This window comes from Azolla caroliniana, unplaced genomic scaffold (genome assembly GCF_043228905.1).
Source record: "Azolla caroliniana isolate FFs.n. ecotype wild unplaced genomic scaffold, voAzoCaro1.0.p SCAF_7, whole genome shotgun sequence".
NCBI lineage: Eukaryota > Viridiplantae > Streptophyta > Polypodiopsida > Salviniales > Salviniaceae > Azolla > Azolla caroliniana.
In genome coordinates, this window is record NW_028230442.1 from 21,714,784 (window position 1) to 21,737,203 (window position 22,420).

A 22,420-nucleotide genomic window follows, 5' to 3' on the forward strand; every position below is an offset into this window, starting at 1 on the left:
TCAGAATACAACATGATTCTTGGAGAAAGCAAGAATATAAACATGCCATGGATGTCTATGTCAATGAGCATGCTATGGATGCTTATATTGATCATGGATGAGTTGATAGATGTTGAGAATCAAGCTCAACTTGGTCTAGTGTGTGAACTCACCTTGAGAGTGAATAGACACTCCAACGGTCAAGAGTCACCATTAAGTCACCTCTTTGTATTCTAGCATTTAGTATGAGTCATAAAATCATATTCTATGACACATAACTTATGAGCTTTCACATTCCCCATGCTCCATGAGCCTTGTAGTTAATGAAGAGAGAGGGTGACTATATAAAGCACCCTCCTCCCACCTTGTATTAAGTTGTGTCTTTCTCCTTTGTTAATATACTTAACCTTGCGTATACTTTGTGTGTGTGTGTGTCTCTCTCTCTCTTTCTCTCTCTCTCTCTCTATCTCATACACACACATAGTTCACACCTATTCCGCTTCACAAGAATCCATCTCTTGATTCTTTACATGGTATCAGAGCGATTTGGTAGCTCGATCTAGCCCATTCGCCTCATCGTGATCGTGTGTTGTGCTCCACGCCGACGACCAAGAACCGGCTCATCGCTATCGTAGCTTCGCTACATAGCTCACATTCGAAGAGAGAAGAAGAAGAAGAAGAATCGACATAATGAATACTCAAATGGGGAGCGCTCTCCCTACCGAGAAGTTGGATCAAAACAACTTCGCATCTTGGGAGTACAAGATGCATCAATACCTTGTCGGACAAGGCTATTGGAACTACATCAAAGGAGCGCATGAAGACCGACCCGTCGAAGCGGCTCCCGGATACATGACATGGGAGCAAGCCGCAAGCCGCGTGATGTATTGCTTGGCGACATGTGTTCACGATCACATGCTCGGCTACATTCGCGAAGCCAAGACGCCGATGGAGGCATGGGAAAATCTACGAAAGATTTTCGCGGCAAACACGACCGCGAGGAAGCTTCAACTCTGCCAAGAGTTGAACAACATTCAACAAAGGGACATGTCCATCACGACATACACCTCGAAGATCAAGGAGCTTTGCGATTCACTCGGCTCAATAAGCGTAAATATCAATGATGATGAGATGGTTCAAATATGCCTCTGCGGCCTCGCACCACGGTTCGGCCCGATGCGAACCGTCGTTCTAGCACGGGAGAAATCTCCCTCCTTCTTCGAGATCCAATCAATGCTATTGGTCGAAGAAAACCACGTGCGTACAAGGAGCAATGAGTCGGAAGACCACATGCTCTACACGCACTCGAACGGAGGAAGAGGAAGCGGAGTCGAGAGGCCGATTCGGCCAAGGACAAGGCGGACGAGGTCCGACCTACGATAACAACTCCCAATTTCGGCCGCAAAACGGAAGCCAACGAGGAACCTTCGCAAGAAGGGGGAGCTTCCACTCTGGCCCGAGCCGTCAAAACGCAACCGAATGCGGATATTGCGGAAAGCTCGGCTTCCACAAGCCGACAACTCACGAATTACGCACACAATTCTGACTACGAGGATCGTGGCAGAATGTACGCATACAACTCCGACCGTGGCAAAATGTTCATGATGAAACATAGAGCAAACTCTATGTCGGCCTCTACCTCAACTAGTGCCCTCAATCCGGAGGACGTATGGTTTCTTGACTCCGGAGCCTCAAACCATATGACATCTCATAAAGAATGGTTTCTCAAACTTCGAGAGCTGGAGCGACCCAGTTATGTCGAAACCAGAGATGACACTACGCACCCGATTCGGCACATCGGCAATGTTCCGTTCGGAAAAGAAGGTAAGCAAAATGACATTAAAAATGTCTTGCATGTACCGACCATTACGAAGAATTTGGTATCCATCGGCCAAATTGTAGAGCAAGGGATGCAAGTTCGATTTAATCAAGGCAGTTGCTTCATCGAAAAAGAGGGCCGACTCATCGCACGCGGACAAAGAGAGGGCCGAATGTTCATTCTCGACCCACACGAGATGAAATCGCCAATGTTCGCAAAGGGCATGAAAACCGACTCCGACATAGAGTTGTGGCACAAGCAAATCGGCCACATCAATCTCAACAAACTCAAAGCAATGAAATCGAAAGGAGTCATCATCGGACTACCGACATTCAAAGAAAAGGAGATTGAAGGTATATGCGAAGCGTGCCAATTCGGCAAGCAACACCGACACCCATTCCCAAAAGAGCGGAACGTGAGCAAAGGTCTACTCGACGTAGTCCATTCCGACGTATGGGGACCGGCGCAGACGGCTACATTCGGCGGATACCGATATTACGTGCTCTTCATCAACGACTTCTCTAGGCACACTTGGATCTACCCGATGCGGCAAAAGAGCAAAGTGTTCGAACACTTCCAAACATTTAAGAATGAAGTCGAGAACGCCACGAGCCGACATGTATGTTGCCTTCGATCAGATGGCAACAAGGAGTACTTCTCGGACGATTTCATGGTGTATCTCCGAAATGAAGGAATTCGGCGAGAATTCACTTGCCGACACACTCCGCAACAAAACGGGGTAGCTAAGCGCAAAAATCGACACATCCTCAAAGTAGCACGAGCTATGATGAATGAGAAGCATATGCCCAAGTCATATTGGGCTGAAGTTGCAAATACGACCGTCTACCTAATGAACCGGTGCACAACATCCGGCGTGCACGAGGTCACTCCGCATGAAAAATACTTCGGAAAGAAGTCGAACTTATCGCACACCCGAATATTCGGCGCAATAGCGTACGTGCACATCCCCGACGAGAAGCGTCAAAAGCTTGACCCGAAGTCGGAGAAATGTATCCTCGTAGGATACTCACTCGAACAAAAGGTTTACAAGTGCTACAACCCCTCAACTCGAAAATCTCGAGTAAGTCGAGACGTCGTTTTTGACGAGTCCGCATTCTGGTACGCACCAGAGACAACTTCGCCTCTGACTCCGCTCGACCCGGAATCTGCCGAACAAGAGATCGAGGATGAAGATCGCCCTACGCGCATGATCGAAGAAAGTCTGATCACGACCCGACTGAGCGAACCACAAAAGCCTTTGAGCGATCAAAGCACATCACGGCCTAGCTCGAAGATGGACAAAGGCAAGGCGAAAATGGCAAAATATGAAGACGATCGCTTCGACGACGATGAATCGACTCACTCACTCAACAGTGAGTTCAGCGGCTTCGATGTACCAATCGGAGCTAAGAAAGCCCTCATCTCTGCAAATGAAAAGCTCCGCCGATCCACTCGTGAAAAGAACCCTGTAAGCCGATTCGGCTACAATGATTATATGGTGTACCATTACGCCTTTATGATGAAGGTAGCGACAGTACGGGAGCCGGAAACCTTTTCGGAAGCCGCGAAGGACCCGCGATGGATCGAAGCAATGAACGAGGAGATGCAGGCACTACAGAAGAACAAGACATGGGATCTTGTTCCCACCTCACCACACAAAAAGGCGATCGGATGCAGATGGATCTACAAAGTGAAGTACAACGCTGACGGTTCCGTCAACTGCTACAAAGCGCAACTCGTAGCGAAAGGCTACGCACAAACGCACGGAGTTGACTACGAAGAGACCTTTGCCCTGGTGGCAAAGTTGACGATGGTACGAACCGTAATTGCGCTTGCCGCAGCGAAAGGGTGGCACCTCCATCAAATGAACGTCAAGAACGCCTTTTTACAAGGCCAATTAGAAGAGGAGGTGTACATGATACAACCACCCGCCTTCAACTCGAGCACCCATCCGAAAGTTGTATGCCGACTCAAGAAGCCACTCTACGGCCTCAAGCAAGCACCGCGTGCTTGGCATTCGAAGATAACGCAATATCTTCATCAAATCGGCTTTCGTATGTCAAAATCGGACAACTCCCTCTACATACGAAGCGATTCCGCAAGTCCGCTCATCATCATCTTATATGTGGATGACCTAGTCATTGGAGGTGAGCATCTCGTCGAAATCAATAAAGTCAAATCCCTCCTTTCTGACAAGTTCGAGATGATAGACATGAAGGAACTCCACTACTTCCTCGGCATCGAGGTAATTCGGACTCCGACCGGAATCATGATTTCTCAACGGCACTACATCCTCAACTTGCAAATCCGTGGCAACCCCGCTCGATCGTAATCTCAAACTAGATGCGAACTCCAGCACCAAAGCGTGTGAGCCGACTCAGTATCGACAACTCATCGGGAGTCTCATCTACCTCACGATCACTCGACCCGATCTCAGTTATCTGGTCGGTCTCCTTAGTCAATTCATGCAAACACCGCGTGATACTCACTTGGATTGCGCTAAGAGAGTTCTACGGTACGTGAGCGGCACAATGGATTGCAGCATCCTCTACAAGACCGCAATGCCAATACGCCTCGAGGGGTACACAAATGCTGATTGGGCCGGCTACAAAGTCGATAGAAGATCAATCTCCGGATTTGTTTTCTCCCTCGGCAGTGGAGGAATATCCTGGAGTAGCAAGAAGCAACCTATCGTCGCTCTTTCGAGTACGGAGGCGGAATTCAGGGACACAGTCGTAGCTGCGTGTGAAACCGTATGGCTCAAGAGGATTTTGAAGGATTTGGGCGTACCCATCAAGGATCTGACTTCCCTTTACTGCGACAACATGAGCAGTATCTATCTGGCTCAGAACCCGGTGTTCCACGCACGGACAAAGCACATCGAAGTGCATTATCACTTCATCCGAGAGCGCGTTCTAGCTGGCGATGTCAACCTACAACACATTAGCACAAATCTTCAAACGACCGACATCTTCACTAAAGCCTTAGGAGCCGACAAGCTGTGGCAATTCATGACCAATCTCGGATTGACGATCCCTGACCTGCCAAGCTTGAGGGGGAGTACTGAAGATATTACGCAATAACGCGTGGATTATGCAACCACGCAACGAAGCCGCGAAGAGGCGCAAAGCCGCAAAGAAAGACGCAAGCCGAAGCACAGCCTTCGCAACTGCGCACAACGCAAGCTGGAGCACGGATTCCGCAACTCCGCATAAATGTGAGTCGACGCGGACTCCAGAACGCGAGTCGAAGCGGATTTCGGATACCGTCTGAAACCAACCCGACTTGAGCTTGAGGGGGCGTGTTGAGAATCAAGCTCAACTTGGTCTAGTGTGTGAACTCACCTTGAGAGTGAATAGACACTCCAACGGTCAAGAGTCACCATTAAGTCACCTCTTTGTATTCTAGCATCTAGTATGAGTCATAGAATGATATTCTATGACACATAACTTATGAGCTTTCACATTCCCCATGCTCCATGAGCCTTGTAGTTAATGAAGAGAGAGGGTGACTATATAAAGCACCCTCCTCCCACCTTATATTAAGTTGTGTCTTTCTCCTTTGTTAATATACTTAACCTTGCGTATACTCTCTCTCTCTCTCTCTCTCTCTCTCTCTCTCTCTCTCATACACACACACACACAGTTCACACCTATTCCGCTTCACAAGAATCCATCTCTTGATTCTTTACAATAGATCTGGTGGGTTTTAACAACTCATAAACATGAACATACCATTAATATCTATATCAATGAGCATGCCATGGATGCATTTACTGATGAGATTAACATGGACTTCTATATCGATGGTGGCTGTATATAAGGGAATCTGAATTTGCAACCTATGAACACAAATATATAATGGATATTGATGAACATGCAATGAAATTTCTACCCATAATGCATAGATCTAGGGGAACTTGAGTTCACAAAATCAAGGGTCATGAACCCAAGCTCAAGGCTTGGAGAAAGCAAGGAATATTGAACATCAATGTACAAAAAAGTATGTGTGGTTATTGTATATACACATCAAATCGGCCATGATGAGAGTACAAGGGAATCGATTGGTATATCCAACACAACTTTTGTATTTCTTATGATTTTATAATACCAGGGAGTATCTTTTTGTCAGCAAAAAAAAAACCCTCATGCTCTAATACCATGTAAAGAACCAAAGAATATTGTTTTACGAAGATAAAGTATGTACACATACTTAAAATGGATTAAGCAATTAGATTTTGAGATTATGTGCATGTTGAGAGGAGAAGGAAATAGGTACACAATTATACACCAAAGACCAAACAAAATGGGTGATGCTTATACAATGAAGCTACAAATAACACTAAGAACAGAATAACTTTAAAACAAGGATAACAAACTATATAATCAACACTTTATACAAGAAGGCAAAGGCTTAGTTTATATATTCAAGTCCACTTACAAGTTAGGATCAATTGAAATGATGGGAGAATGTGTCGAATATAGAAAATATCCACTCCATTCAATGAGAAGACATGTTCCCCTTCATATAGTCAATGATGGAATTGGACTTTTACACACATGTACACATGTCCTAAGGATTACGTGTCACAAACAAGGTCTTTGGTTGAGCTTATTAGCTCAACAATAAAACCCCAACAGGTTCACTTACTTACTAAACAATAACATTTCCCACCGAAGCAAATGAGAGTGTTCACACAACGTGAATGTTGTGTCAACATAATTCACACATTTGTGAATCATGTTTCTGTCGGCACTACAAATCGATTCATGTTTCTCCATGTCTATGATTACGAGAGCGAATTTTCGACACAAGGCGAGAGTATATGCACGAACAAGAGATGGAGCATTAAACTTCCGTTTGTTTTCCTATACATATATGCACGAGAAGAGGAGAGTAGAAGCATATAGATTCATAAGTTTGAGATGGGGACCCTATTCTCTCAATAACCAAAAATCTATATTCATATATTTCTAATAATTGTGATCAAATTTCTCAAAAGGAGAGCACGTGGATGAAGACATATCTATATATGTATATATATGTGTATATGTATATGTATACATACAATGATACATATATACATACATACATACATACATACATACATACATATGTGTATGTATGTATGTATGTATGTGTATGTATGTATGTATACACATATGTAGATATATGTGTACACGTAGATGTATATGAATACATACATATATACGTACATACTATGTATGTATGTATGTATACATATATATATATATATATGTATCCATGTGCATTTTTTCTTCCTTTTATCACTTAGATTTTCCGACACCATCACACACGCCCCAGGAACAGAGCATCTTTTCTCTTCATTTTTATTTTTGTTCTTTTATGAATTGGTCGAGAAGATCGATGAAAAGCTGAGCAATTGATTCAAACACAGGTAAGAGATCATGGTTTCTTTCTTTGCCAGTTTTTGGGTGAATTTTCTCTCTGGGTAGTAGTAGAGAGACAGAAGCAGAGTTTCTTGCCTGGAGACCAAAGTTTGTGCGTAATTGATTGAAGTGAATGATCTGACAAAAATCTTTCAAAAAATGGAAAGCAAATTTTGAGAAACCCATGCTCGAGATTGAAGAATTTGAAAACGTCCATCATTTGTGTTAGACTCAAATTTAAGGATGGAAAAAAGAAAAGCCCTAAATCACTTAGGCATCAAATAGAAGAAAAGTTTTCTGATCAGAACATATATGTTTAAACAAGAAGAAGAGAAGTGGTATATGCTTTTGCGTAATCTACCTTAAATTATTAGAAAAGAGGAACTTTTTCGGGGGTCATTTAAGGCTCAGAATGCTACTCATCAGAATAGAAGAATATGCTGTAATAACTGTATGGATTTCCAAACGACAACAACTAGAAGAATATAAAGGAAAACAGAAATTCCTATTTTTCACAAAGAAAACTTAACCACACTGCTTGATAGCACTGTCCTAGAGGCAAGCATAAAAAGAAAATATAAGTTCCTATTTCTCATGAAGAAAAATAACTGCACTGCTTAGCAGCACTTGTCATCAGTTTGAGGAAAAACTGGCATAAAACCTTTTTAATACATCCATTTGTTTTCCAAAACCGTAGATCCACCATGTGTGTCCAGATAGATGTATATACAACCACAAAGTTTATAACTGATGATCACTATAAGATATTTTATTGCCTTCTCTAGTGGTAAATTCAATGGATGTTTAAAAATATTACGAATAAGGTAATTATAAATCTAGGTTGGATTGCATGCTATATAGAGAAGTTATATAAACAGTGGAGCTAATTCATTTTCAATGGTGGGGTTTTTTCTATGATGATGCACTTATGAATGCTTGTAGTACTATGTTCCTTGCAGCTAGTTTTCTTAACTTGTATGTATTGTTTTTTGACTGTGTATATATTAACTTATATAATCATTGGTTTGATTTACAATTTGGTATGCCATTTCTTATAATTTTGCTGTTTTCTTCTTTGTCATCCAGGCACTTCAAGCATATAATGAATGAGGCACCGAAAAAAATAATAGAAATTGTTTTCTACACATGATGATGTCAATATTGTTCCTTATGGGGAAACGACTATTTCTCATGCCACATTTGACGTCAGTTTGGGAGATCTTAATGCGATTCATTACACATTTGGCAGGACCTTGGTGTTCTTTGTTTTGGTTTTGCCTCAGAGCGTACATGTTGCTATGGGCTGGAATTAGCTATATTAGTATGAAGATACTGTTTGTGCCAATTCAAATATACAAGTCAATGTTAAAAGAATATAAGGTAAGGGTGATGGTTTTCTTTAATGGATCCTTGTTTAGCATTATAATTTCTTTCAAATTTACATCTTTTCTTATATTCTCTCCTATGCCCATGCCCATATTTATGAGGGTGTTGTCTCATCGTCAGCACCCTACTTCTACATTCCAGATTAGTTGTTGTGACCTTCTAATGTTTCTACTGATATGCCGCCTAAGAAAGCATCACATTGCCAACTGTAGAAAATTTTATGCTGGTCTAAATTCAGACCTTCACCCACCTTCCTTTTAACATAGAGATTCTTCTTGGTTGGTTGGACATTGGTGATACCTGCAATCCACAAAGAAACTGATCTGTCTGTCATTAGTGAAGACAGACTTGCTCCATCTTGATTCATGAAAAGGTGAGCTTCACCATGAATGACAAGTTCCCTTGCATCTTTCACTACCAAGAGCAACTATTTTTTGGTCTGCGTCTTAAGTGACTTGGTGCCATCCACTGGACACTTTTTGGCCATTGCACACCATAACCCACTAAAGGCAATAGCAATGGGAAACATTCTGGTTTGGAATTGTTGGATATAATCAATGATCAACCCCAAGTTGTCAATTTATCCCCATATGTACTCTTAGAGTGCACATTTTGTGATAGCGCCCCAAATGAGGAGTAGCTATTGTGCAACCCGACCATATGGGTCGATAAGGTATCAATCTAGGAAACCTTAGATGAGTAGGACACCATGTATTTAGGAAAGAGCGAAGTAGGCTAATAGGATTGACTAATTAAGTCAACTAGAAGAATATTTTGTGGGCAAGTTACGATGTACTTAGTCTTGAAGTATGTGCCATTGACTTTAAGATAAATACTATCTAGCACTAGCTTGTATCTAAGGAGCTGCTGGGTCATATTAAATGACAAGTCACTTGATAGAATAGGAATATCTCCAGTATTATCAACTGACTTGCACATTTAATGAGAGAATATAATCCACTCTCTTAAACAGTGGCTGTGACTATTATCGGTCCCCACTAATTTTGTATTGAGCTGGTCCAGATCCCATATAAGCTTTTCAAGGTGTGAGCGCATGGGTGAACTACCATTGTGAGCTACTCTCATAAGTAATAGAAAGTTTTTTTTCATATATCCATCACTGTGATTGTAACTCTATATATCTATCTAATCGATTCTCAATATTTCTAATAGGAATTGTGTTCTATCTAAAACTCATTCATTAATCAGAACAGCATGCCAAATTTGCTGCTTTGAAGTCAGACACATTTGTTCAAGAACGAATACTGCTGTCTGACACCCAATTTAAAGCAGCCACCAAACTCGTAGATATTACTTCATCTCTTGAACATTTTTCATAGAACAAAGTGGCCCATATGCCTTTCTCTAATTCCTTCCAGGGAGAAAATTGATTGTGACCCAATCTACAACTCCTCCCACAATTCCAACTTCCTGACATTTTAATGAACACACTCACATGCCACAATTATGACAGCCATACTCAAATTTCGTCGTTCTCTTTCTGGATAGTAGTTAGAGGCAGAGTTTGTTATCCATGTGGCAGGGGCACTTTGACGATACTATCAAATTAGAGTTAAAAGTAGTCCAAGACACCTTCTAGCATGAGAGAGAGAGAGAGAGTTAGTGAATGTCTACTCTATAACCGTCTGTCTGTCAGACGAAGATCTCAAGGTCGTTGCCTCAGAGTTTCTTATTGTACTTCCTCTCAACATAGTGATTTAGTTTGGAGTTTGTGGACTCCACGTGGTTTTTCCCTTTCGGGTTTCCATGTTAAAATACTCGTGTCTTTGTATCTTTTCGTTTCTACTCTTCGTTTTTCTGTCTGTGCATTATTTTGCTCATTTCTTTGCGTCCAAATACGCATACGAGAAACTGGTTGTGGCCGGTTACGATCCTAACAGTATCCTCAGAGGTTTATTCGGATCAATCACATCTACTATCGGCTTTTTATCATTTCCCAAAGTATGTTTGCAGCAGCTTGTATGAGTCAGCGTTTGAACTTCCATAACAAACTAGTTGGTTCCATCAAGCTTCTCATCTCTGAGTATATGTGGTGTCATCCTGATCCCCACGTTCCAATGCCTGCATGTAATATGTTACGCAATTCCCCATGATTACCTAAATCTTTATTTTCTAAACCTGGAAAGTAGCAAAATGCATTATATTCTCTATTTCTTTAAAACTGTCAAATTTATGTCCCCCCAAGCCAAAATGGTTTAGCTTCATCTGTACAGGTGTATCTGTAATAATTGGAACACGCCAAAAATAATGTTGAGACTAGCTTATGAGAATCTATTGGAATAACTTTCCCGTTTAAAGTGCATTTCTATGACTTGACTGTCAAGAATAATTCAGTCAGTGTGGTTCAAGGCAGCAACAAAGAGATTGTCCACACTTAATACTTGGCACATGTTGCCTCGTGAACCTTCATTTCCACTTGCATGCGCCAGAACAACTACTTGGCTGTACCTTGGTCAACAATATGAGGCGGGTGGCATACATTGCTCATCTGCCGATAACACGCGTTTTTTTGATTAAACAAGAGAAATATAATTTGCAGTGCTATCACATATAATTCAAAACAGAAGAATAAACTTGTCATGTAAATAACGGAGAATGTGATTTGTGATGCTGACATATAATGTGAAATAGAAAGATGTACTTGTTATATTAACAACTTGAAACATGTACTTGTCAAATGCAGATAGAAATACAGATGAAAGAAACCCGTAAACTTCAAATCGAGTCTGAGAAAAGAAGTATGAAACTTGCAAATGAGTTGACACAAGTAAAAGCTGAGAACATGCAGTTGCGTGAGTTGCTGAACAAGGCTGAAAGAGTCAGGGACAGGATTCATAAGAACTATAAAGCACTCGAACTGCATGTAATGGCAAACTTGCAAGCAACATGTTTTTTGCTCTTTTGTTAAGATAGTAATGATAATAATATTCAAAAGCAAGAAGTTATTGCTGATTTTCATCGTTATTTTCTGTAGGTAATAGAAGTGGAGGAAGAAAATGAGACTCTGAGAACACACAGAGAGAAAAGCTTGGCTCATTTGTACTTGAATCAAGAAGCTGTCTCGTCTGTGGTGAATGATGTAGGATTTTCAAATCAATTATTTGTTGAACCTGGAAACATGGCCAGCAAAATGCCATCAGTGCCCGATTTCAAAATCGACGATCCATCCAGTCGCAATGTCAAACATATTGATGAGAAATATGGAATTCAAGATAGTGGATTGTCATCCACAATGGTCAGTGTTTTCCTGTCTATGCTTGTTGCAGTCATTGTATGGCATGCAGAAGAGCCATGCAGACCCCTTGTAGTGGCTGTATTTATGGTTGCATGTGGATCCTTGAAGTCAGTTGTACATTCTCTCATAACAAGAAATGGTGGGCGAGGACTCGATGTTTTGTTACTTTTTGGGCTTAATTGGTTTATCCTTGGTATTCTGACTTCCCCAGCATTCCCTCTATTTCGCCTCTCCCAACAATCTTCTGTCACTGTATCCTAATACATCACGGTCTTTGTTCTTGTGAATTTTGCACAGAAGCTTATGAGTATATCGTTGTATATTTATACGCTCATATATAACTGTAACACACATTTTTGCATTTTTGCCAACTTGTAAAGGAGTTGGTTGTTGACAAACACACATGTGGTCGAATCTAATATTGCAAATTAAGACTTTTCCATGTAAAACTCAGACTTGTTCTTTACAAGTGCAACATTCATGATTAGAAATAAAATCGACCTCTGTAAGGTTATATTACCATATTTTTTCAGCCTATGAATTGGATATGCTGTCAGGTTTCTCATGTATTGTCAGGTCTTCAACATTGCTTTCGAAAAAGGTTTTAAAAGGTGACTATTTGTGCAGTTGGATGTGTTGGGAAACCCTACGAATTGTAATGGGTGTAAAATGGACTGTCTCTCATGTTATCTAAATAGTCCATTATAATGAAACATGTGCTTCCCAGGAAATATCTATTAGATAATTCAACAAGATAATGCATGCTAAAGCACAATGTATAATCGTTGCCTTAATAGATCATCATATAAAAGAATGTTAAAACAATCCTATCAATTGATTGCATATTTGTCTCTATCTAATCATAATTCTCACATTAAACATATGAATAGGATGGTGTAATAGTGAAGACAATGCCAAAAAGATAAGCCCATAGAATGTGCTGCTCATTTTGAAGATAATTTATGCGCTGATTAAAAAATGCTACGATGACTTTGCCACTTCGTTGACAACTTAATTATCATTGCCTCACCAAAAGGCAATCTTTCTTCTTTCTGATTTTACCTTTTGATATAATTTCACAGAATTTCTTGCATTATTCTTGCATTATTTATCATGTCCCCTACTCATCCTTATCTTCTTTTTTACTATCGTAACTAGCTTACCCAAATTGTAAGCTATTGTCTGTCAACTCAATGTTGTGGGTTCAAATATTTATATTTTTAATCATCTTTATTACTTATGTTAATTTACATATGGTATCGTTGCAAGGATAAGTGAAGGTTGAAAATACAGGGAACACAAACTTGAATTGAATACATTTTTTAGTGTCCACAAGGCAAATTTTGATCTATGGGACCAAATAAACATATCATCTTGGACACAACTTGCATTAAAGTGTGTGATACTAGTTTGGAGAAGAAAATAGTAACCTTGTCAAAACATCTAGTGTAACTTATTAACTCCACACACAATGTGAGAATGTTTCACTTTAATTCTATAGCTCATTTGATCTCCAAGGACAATAATAAAACCTCTCTTTCAAAGTGCAATTGAGTGGAAAGCCGTCTATAAGCCCAAAATTCATTACATCTTACAAATACAATGTACCCATCCTTAGACAATACACATAGTTTTATGATTAATCAGAAGGCAATGCATAAAATTGTGGTTTGCATGTCTTCACTCTTAGTTTCTTACAATAATCTCATTTGAGAAAAGAAAGTGAAAGATCTCATTTGTTCTTTGAACAATTTTCCATTGTATGTCCACAATCCCGTCAAGATATTTCACCATCGAGGAAACTTGCATATAATATAGAACATCAAGCCATTTGTGCAATGAACATCTTGAATGTTGATCATTCATACAAATGAAGAATCATGATTGTCAAATTGTACATCACAAAGCCTTTATTATTTATTATATGTGATTTCTCATTGACTCATCCTTGCTGGTTCAGTTTGTAGACAATGTAGCTTAGACATGCTTACAAGCCATATGTGGTGCTCACAAAAACATTTACATTACGCATATAGCACCTAGACATGCGTCTATCTATGTTTATCTTAGTGATTGTGTTGAATACAATTCAAGCATTACTGTACTAAAATTCTGGAGATCATTCATACACACTAATTCTGAAAATGCTAGAATACATCGAGTGAGTAGATTAACATCCTTGTTTGCTAGTCGTTGGAACTCACAAGTCTACTTGAAAGCTTCCATTCATCTATTTACAAAGGTAGATCAGGCCTATGAGTCCAGGAATACACTCATCTTTAGGACATTTAGCCCTTGTCAATATATATAGTTTTCTGTTTCCATTGGGAATCTTGTATTATATCACCTTTAGTTTCTCTCTCTGTGGCTCTTCGCTTGGTGGTTGGCACCATAGCATAGAAGTCATGAAAATGAGAGACTGAGGTTTGATCCTCACCCTGTACTCTGGCCCTTCCCATAGGTTAAATTCAGTCTCCAATGGACATTAAAAATATATCAATATGTCTATTTGAGGATACCGCATATTGTGCTTTGCACATAATGTCTCGTCTTGTCTCTTAGTCATCCCCAATTTGTATCACATTGTGCTTTGTATGTACACTCTTGTTTCTTCTCTTAATCAAGTGTATCAGGCAGTGATGAGACTTGACCCTTCAACCAACGGCTTACATGGAAAGCCAATGGCTGCAGATTTAAGTGACAAATGGCCACTAGTTTATTCTATAACATAGGCATTTGACATCAATATGTAAGCAGCACCATGCTCAGGTTGCAAGCTTACAACTTTCTCAAAAGCCTTTGTTGCTACTTCTATACAGTTCCCATGTACACAACATGCACCAAGAAGACATAGCCAAATAGTCAAGTCAGCCTCCGTTGGCATATGTGTCAAAAAGCTATATGCCTTCTCGATGTTCCCAGCTCTACAGGCAAGGTCAACCAAACTTCCATAATGCTTTGTGTCTGGAGTAATGCCATGATTTGTCTTAATTGAATCAAAGTAGTGATAACCATCACTAACAAGGCCAGCATGGCTACACACTGAAAGAATAGAAACAAAGGTCACTCCATCAGGATCAATTCCACCAAGTTTTAACCTCTCAAACATTCTTAAGCTTTCAAGGATACCTCCAACTCCAATACAAGCATTCCACGCCTCCAATAATGGCCTCGATATGCTAAGAAAGACTGCTTGTGCATCTGACATTCTTGCACAGCTTCTGTATGCATGGATTAGAGTTGGTGCAACAAAAGGTATGGATTCATATCCGGCCGAAGTAAGACTAAAATGAACCTCTTGGGAGATGTCTAAGTTTCCGGAAATGCCACATGCTTGTAGAATGCATGTTAGGGTCATATTACTCATGCCCACTTGCTCTTTTTGTAGAGCATGTTGGTATAGCCACAATGCATTCTCAGATTCGCACCAAGTTGTGTATATTGAAAGCATGGTAGTCCATGTCACGATGTTGGGTTCTAGCAACGAGAAGAATACATTCTCAGCCTCACCCAAAACCCCACATTTCCCATACATGCTTACAAGGGCAGTCATAACCATCACATCAGATGCATATTGGGTTCTTCTGATGTCTGAATGAATAGCTCGGCCAATTTCAGCTGAAGCCCCACCTTTTATTGACAACATTTCCTCTTGCTCTGCAAGGATGCCACATGCCTCTAATGCCATCACAAATGATAGGTCATTGGCACAAACACCTCCTTCTTTCTCATGCCTCATAATCATCTCTCTATATAAGAGCAAAACTTCCTTTCCATGGCCTTGTTCAGCATAAACCGACAACATCGCATTCCACACCACGACATCGTGCTCATTCTCAATCAAGGCACCAACGAAAACGTGTTCTGCTTCTCGAATTGCCCCGCACTTTCCATACACACCAAGGAGGGAAGTGCCCACAAATGCACCGAATGCATAGTTCTTCCTAAGAGCATATGAATGCACACCTTGCACAATCTCGAAAACACCGATCGGTGCATCTTCTTCTCCATTGGCATTAACTAGGATCTGCATCATATTATAGTCCATATAAACTAGGCATAGTGCACAACATGCCTGAAGGGCAAACACAAGAGTGTGAGCATTCGGATCCACGCCTTCTTCTCTCATCTGCCGATAAAGTCGCAACGCCTTACAAGCCGAATCCTCTGTCTCCACAAAGATTGACAACATCGCCGACCATGAGACTATATTTCGTCTAGGCAGCATGTGAAATACCCACTCGGCTTCATTGATTCCACCACACTTCCCATACATACTCAACAAGCTATTGCACACAAAAAGGTCTTCATGAGATAAGATTCCTTCCACATGAGCATCTGCATGCAGCCTCATCCCTTGTGAGAGGTCCCCAATGATGCCACACGCTTTGAATAAGCTAGCATATGTGAACCCATTGGGTCGGAAGCCATCTTCGAGCATGAATCCGTACATCCTTAGAGCTTCATGGCCATGACCAAGGTCTACACATGAAGAGATTATGGATGTCCATGAGAAGACAGACCTATGAAAAGAAGGCAACCCATGTGAGATATGGAGGGCATCAGAGAGAGCTCCACACTTGGCAAGGGCCACAATAAGGTAGCTTCCAATGAGCAAATACAGAGCTCTGTTGTTGCCGCTGTACAGATGGTAATGGGCATGGACATGGTGTATGTGAGAGAGAGACTTGAGGTTTGTACAGGCTCTGAGGAGAGAGATGTAAGTGTGGTGTGAGGGAGAGGGGATTGAGTGGAACAGAACTTCCACTGCCCTGTTCAGCTTCCCTTCCCTGCTCAAGGTCTGAATGGTGTTCTCATGGTCTTCTTGCAGGATCATTAAAACCCTAACCCTAAACCCTAAACCCTAGTCCCATCAAATGTTCACCCAAATGGCCGGCTTGACAAATGCCCATGGGCAAGCATACAAAGTGCCCAAGAGTACTACTACTCTCCTCTTTGCCCGATGTCGCCGTGTCACACCCAACCCATCACACCGCTCGAATACAGATTGTAATGTTTCTTGTCTCCTTGTTGCGCAATACATCAAACGAGGCTTTGAAGTGTCGAGATCATCGATTGGAGATTGGAAGTGCCGAGATCATCGATTAGGGATTGGAAGTGTCAAGATCATCAATTAGGTATTTGAACTTGAAGTATTGAAATCGTCAATGGGGGATTAGGGATTAGGGATTAGGGATTTGAAGTGTTGAGATCGTCGATTGGGAATTAGAGATTGGGGATTTGAAGTGTTGAAATCATTGATTGGTGATTTGAAGTGTCGAGATCTTCAATTGGGGAATAGGGATTTGAAGTGTTGAGATTGTCGATTGGGAATTGGAGACAGGGAATTTGAAGTGTTGAAATCGTCGATTGGGGACTTGGAAGTGCTGAGATAGTCGATTGGGGATTTCAAGTGCCAAGATCATTGATTGGGGATTTCAAGTGCCGAGATTGGGGATAGCATGAAGATCATTGATTGGGGATTTCAAGTGTCGCGAACGTTGATTGAGGATTTCAAACATCAAGATCATTGATTGGGGATTTCAATTGCCAAGATCATCGATTGTAGATTGGGGATTAGGGATTTGAAGTGTTGAAATCATCAAATGGGGACTTGAAGTGCCGAGATAGTCGATTGGGGATTTCAAGTGCCAAGATCGTCAATTGGGGATTTGAAGTGTCAAGATCATCGATTAGGGATTTGAAGTGTTGAGATTATCAATTGGGGATATTGGGGCACTTTGACATGCCAAATATATTCCAATAACTCTTAGCAAGTATATGCCCACATCCACATATCCCACAAACAATACACACGAATATCAAGCATGTCGTCACTACTCATTTCTATTGTTTCTATATCGATGAACCATTTTGACCTCAACCCTTTGGATATGGTGTGGTACAATCATAAAACGAGTGATCCATGTAGGAGTCGATAGTTTGAAGTTGACATTGTATATTGGGACACTTTGATATGCCTACAAGTATATTACAATACCTCTTTGCAGAGGATATGTTATCATGTACCCAAGAAAAATAATATGGATCGATGTGCACGAATATCGTGTTTGTTATTGGTACTCATGATTTTCGTTGTTTCTATACCTATGAACCATGTCAATCTCGACTCTTGGATATGGTGTGTACAATCGTGAAAAGAGTGATCCTTGTAGGTGTCGACAAATTGATGGCATTGGATATATAAGGCATTTTGGTATGCCAAGTATATTACGCCAACTCTTTTTGTGTGACAGGGCATCAAAAAATAATAATATTGATCGACGTGCACAAATCATGCATGTCATCGCTACTCCTTTTCGTTGTTTCTATACAGGGAACCATGTGTACGAATGTCAGGAATAGTACTAAAGCAGAGATGGAATTAGTACTAAGAAGAGCAGTACTATTAGTACTAAGAGGAAGGGACTGCGTAAGATTCCCGAGAGAGAGGAAGTGAGAAGAGGAGAGAGAGAGAGAGAGAGAGATAGCGAAGATGAGAGAGAGAGAAAGATGATGACAACAGCTAATATATTATGTGAAAAAGATAAGTACAAGCGGCTAAGAGGCTTAAGATTGGTGTTGAACCAATTTGGTTCAACATAATGCCTAGTGCCTTCTTTTATAGTGTTGTCAGGAGTAATCCTGAAACTTCTAGAATGTTCCAAAGAAATCTGAAATATACATTACTTTCTTATAATAAAACATAAATGAAAATAATATCTTATGAATTACAATAGATGGTGTGATGGTTAAGAGCTCGACCCATATACCATAAGGTCATGGGTTCGAGGCTTGCCATATCATGACACTATCTCCCCCTTAAAGACGACGAGTGGAACGAGTCGGCGCCACGAGTCGGCGCTGATTGCGGACCGGGTTTGTCCGGATACTTTCGGTGGAAATTAGCAAGCAGATCCTGAGCATTGGCAACATGCTTGACGGGTTCCCAAGTGCGTTCGCTCGGACTATAACCAAGCCAATCAACTAAATAATAAAGTTTGTTGCGAATAAGTTTGGAATCGAGGATGGCAGCAACTTCATACACCGGGCCGACGTCCAACTCCAGCGGGGGCGGCGGTGGTGTAACACGATCGGGAATGGTGTTGCGAATAAGTTTGGAATCGAGGATGGCAGCAACTTCATACACCGGGCCGACGTCCAACTCCAGCGGGGGCGGCGGTGGTGTAACACGATCGGGAATGGTGTTTGCTTTATAAGGTTCAAGAAGAGAACAATGGAAAACCGGATGTATCTGAAGCTGCGAAGGGAGATCAAGGCGGAATGTGACATCATTAACCTTACCCGTAATACGGAAAGGACCGAGTCGTCGATAATCCAACTTGTCGCACGGTCGAGTAGTCTTGATGTGACGACGTAAGAGCCATACTCGATCTCCGATGGCAAAAGAGGAGGGAAGCCGATGACGATCCGCGTAAGTCTTCTGTGTCTGTTGAGCATGACGAAGATGAGTCGAGAGATCTGTCTAGATCTTGCGTAGTCTCTCCAAATGATCCCCGGCACGAGGATTGGTAGGTAGCTCCAAGGTGTCGATCACCGACCATTGAGGATGAGAACCGGTATAAGTGTAGAATGGGGAGACTCGAGTCGAGGAGTGAACAACATTATTATACGCAAACTCCACAAAGTGGAGAATCTCGGCCCAATCGTCCTGTTGATAACTCAGGAAACACCGGAGATATTGCTCCAACGTTTGGTTTGTTCGTTCTGCCTGCCCATCGGTCTGAGGATGGTAGCCGGAGGAGAGGTTGCAAGAGACCTTGAGCATCTTGAAGAGATGCTGCCAAAATTTGGAGACAAATTGCGGTCCTTGGTCACTGATGATACTGTCTGGGAGGCCATGATGCCGAAATACCTCACGCATGACTAGGGCGGCGGTTTCCTCGCTAGTGATGGCCTTAGTACACGGAACAAAATGTGCCATCTTCGTATATCGATCGACGACGGTTAAGATAGCATCGAACCCCTGCGAGATCGGCAGATCTATGATAAAATCAAGACAAATAGACTGCCACGGCTTACTTGGAATCGGTAAGGGTTCCAACAAGCCATATGGATGGTGTCGTGGCATCTTTGCTCGACATCAAGCATCACAGGTCCGAACATAGTCGTCGACAAAACGGTGCATGTGGGGCCACCAAAAAGATCGTTGCACTAGCTCCAACATCTTAGTACTACCGAAATGTCCCGCCGTATGGGTGTCGTGACAATGTTGGACGATTTGAAGGCGACAAGAGCAATCGGGGACATATACGCGCTTTTTAAAGAATAACAAACCATCATGATATTCGAATTGTCGGTAGTCAATACCTGGTTGTTGAGACTGAGAACAAGATGCCCGAGAAGTATCAATGTGCGCCAGGATGTCTTGAGCAAAACTATCCGTCTTCAAGTTTGCACGTATGTCATCGGTAATCCGTGAATCCATCGGGGTGTGAAAAATCCGCGTCGTGTGCAATCGTGTTGGTCCCAAGATTACTTGCTTTTGATTATCAAATGTTGGATCACCAGGACGAGGTGCAAGATATGAACGTCGTGATAGTGCATCTGCTTTTCCTTGCTGCTTCCCCGGTCGATATGTGATTTTGAAGTCGAAACGCGTGAGGAATTGCGCCCACCGAGCTTGCCGTCGATTTAGTACGCGAGCGTTCTTGATCACTAAAGACAATGACCTGATGTGGAGAGCCCTCTAAGAAATGCCGCCATTGCACAAATGAATCCACGATGGCTAATAACTCCTTGTCATGTATTTCATAGTTGATTTCCGCGACATCGAATTTGCGTGAGTGGAAAGCCACCGGATGCAACTCTTCTTTATCTCCTTGTTGAGAAAGGATGCTACTGAGGGCGAAATCTGAAGCGTCGGCCTCCATGATGAATGGTTTGCTGGTATCCACATGAGCTAGAATCGGTGCTGATGTAAAGGCTTTCTTAAGATGCCGAAAAGCCATATCTGCTTCAATGGACCAAAGAAATGCTTGGCCCTTCTTCGTAAGTTGTGTGAGGGGTAAAATAATCTTCGAGTAATCCTGTATAAACTTACGGTAGAAGTTAGCAAAACCTAGAAAACATTGTACATCTCGTACCGACCGTGGAATTTTCCATTCTAGTACAGTTTGAACTTTAGCTAGATCCATGGCGATGCCCTTTGAGGAGATGACGTAGCCTAGAAATTCCACTTGCTTGCAGTCAAAGCTACATTTTTCTAGCTTGGCATAAAGATCATTCTCGCGGAGTCGCTTTAGTACTAATAGTACATGAGAATCGTGCTCTTACTGGGTCTTCGAATAAATCAATAGATCATCCAGATAGATGATCAAACAGATATCCAAGAGGTCTCTGAATATATCATTTGCCATGTGTTGGAAGACTGCGGGTGCATTGGTTAGGCCGAACGGCATAACAGTATACTCGAAATGCCCATACCGCGTGCGAAAGGCGGTCTTCCATTCTCGTAGATCAATTTTTGTAAAAAACTTGGCACCATTAACTCGCTCTAAAAGACTTGATATAAGAGGAAGTGCATACCTATTCCGAATGGTGACCTTATTCAATCCGCGGTAATCAACGACGAGACGAAGTGAGCCATCTTTCTTCTTGACAAAGAAGATGGGTGCACCGACCGGAGATTTCGAATGACGGATGAACCCGCTTGCCAAGTTCTCCTCTATGTAGGCTCGAAGGACTTCTAACTCGGTGGGTGACAAGTTGTAAATTGGTCCCCATGGTGGCTCGGTTCCTGGTTGTAAATCGATGGGACAGTCATAGGGACGGTGATGAGGAAGGGTACCGGCTTTTACCTTGTCAAATACATCGGCATAAGGATGATATTTTGTCGGAAGTTGTACTGAGGAGTCCTTCTTAATAGTGCTGGAAGGATGTACTGATATTGCAAATAGGAACATTGCCTCCTTGTGTCCTTCTTTTCGTAATTGATGGAGTGAAATGGTCGAAACTCGGTGAGTAGGTTCTTGGGGTGATCGATATCGGACTTCTCTTGTTCTCCAATCTATGGCTGGATTATGTAATTCAAACCAAGGTAATCCTAGGACAATGGGATGCTCTGGACTACTAATTATATTAAATGATATTACACACACAAAACTACCTAGGACAACTTGAATGGGTTCTGATTCTTCTACAATATTCCCGGAAGCAATGGGACGACCATCAATGACTACTACAGATGCGGGACAAGGAAGTTTTCTTAGGGATATCTGAGAAGCTTGGGCAAAATTTCGATCCATGAAACAGGAATTAGCTCCAGAATCTAAGAGTGCTAGGACGGGTACTGGGGGAGTACTTTTAGTACTAACAATGACTTGGGCTAGGAACACATTGCTAACTTGCTTGGAAGGAATGGAGCCACTAATGGGCTGTACAGATCTAGGGTTGTTGTCCAACCAAACGGCTCCTATTTTGGCTGGACTCAATCGTTTAACTCTTCATCTAATTGACTAAGGATTTCAAATTTGTTTGAGATACTTGGGCTATTAGTACTATGAATACTATCTGACACTCTATTAGTACTATTAATACTATCAGACA

General features: G+C 41.7%; 2 protein-coding genes across 2 annotated transcripts; one reads left to right on the forward strand and one right to left on the reverse strand.

The window, feature by feature from the left end:
• Positions 1-7,075: 7,075 nt before the first annotated feature.
• Positions 7,076-12,375, forward strand: LOC147862316 (uncharacterized). Its single transcript, XM_087322867.1, has 4 exons — positions 7,076-7,217; positions 8,296-8,589; positions 11,300-11,479; positions 11,591-12,375. Exons 2-4 carry the CDS (start codon positions 8,356-8,358, stop codon positions 12,110-12,112), a joined length of 936 nt encoding a protein of 311 aa, XP_087178993.1. The 5' UTR covers positions 7,076-7,217; positions 8,296-8,355; the 3' UTR covers positions 12,113-12,375.
• A 2,192-nt stretch (positions 12,376-14,567) lies between these two features.
• On the reverse strand, positions 14,568-16,688 carry LOC147862317 (pentatricopeptide repeat-containing protein At4g13650-like). Its single transcript, XM_087323097.1, has one exon. The coding sequence runs from the start codon at positions 16,686-16,688 to the stop codon at positions 14,568-14,570; it is 2,121 nt and encodes a 706-aa protein (XP_087179223.1).
• Between the last annotated feature and the right edge of the window lie 5,732 nt (positions 16,689-22,420).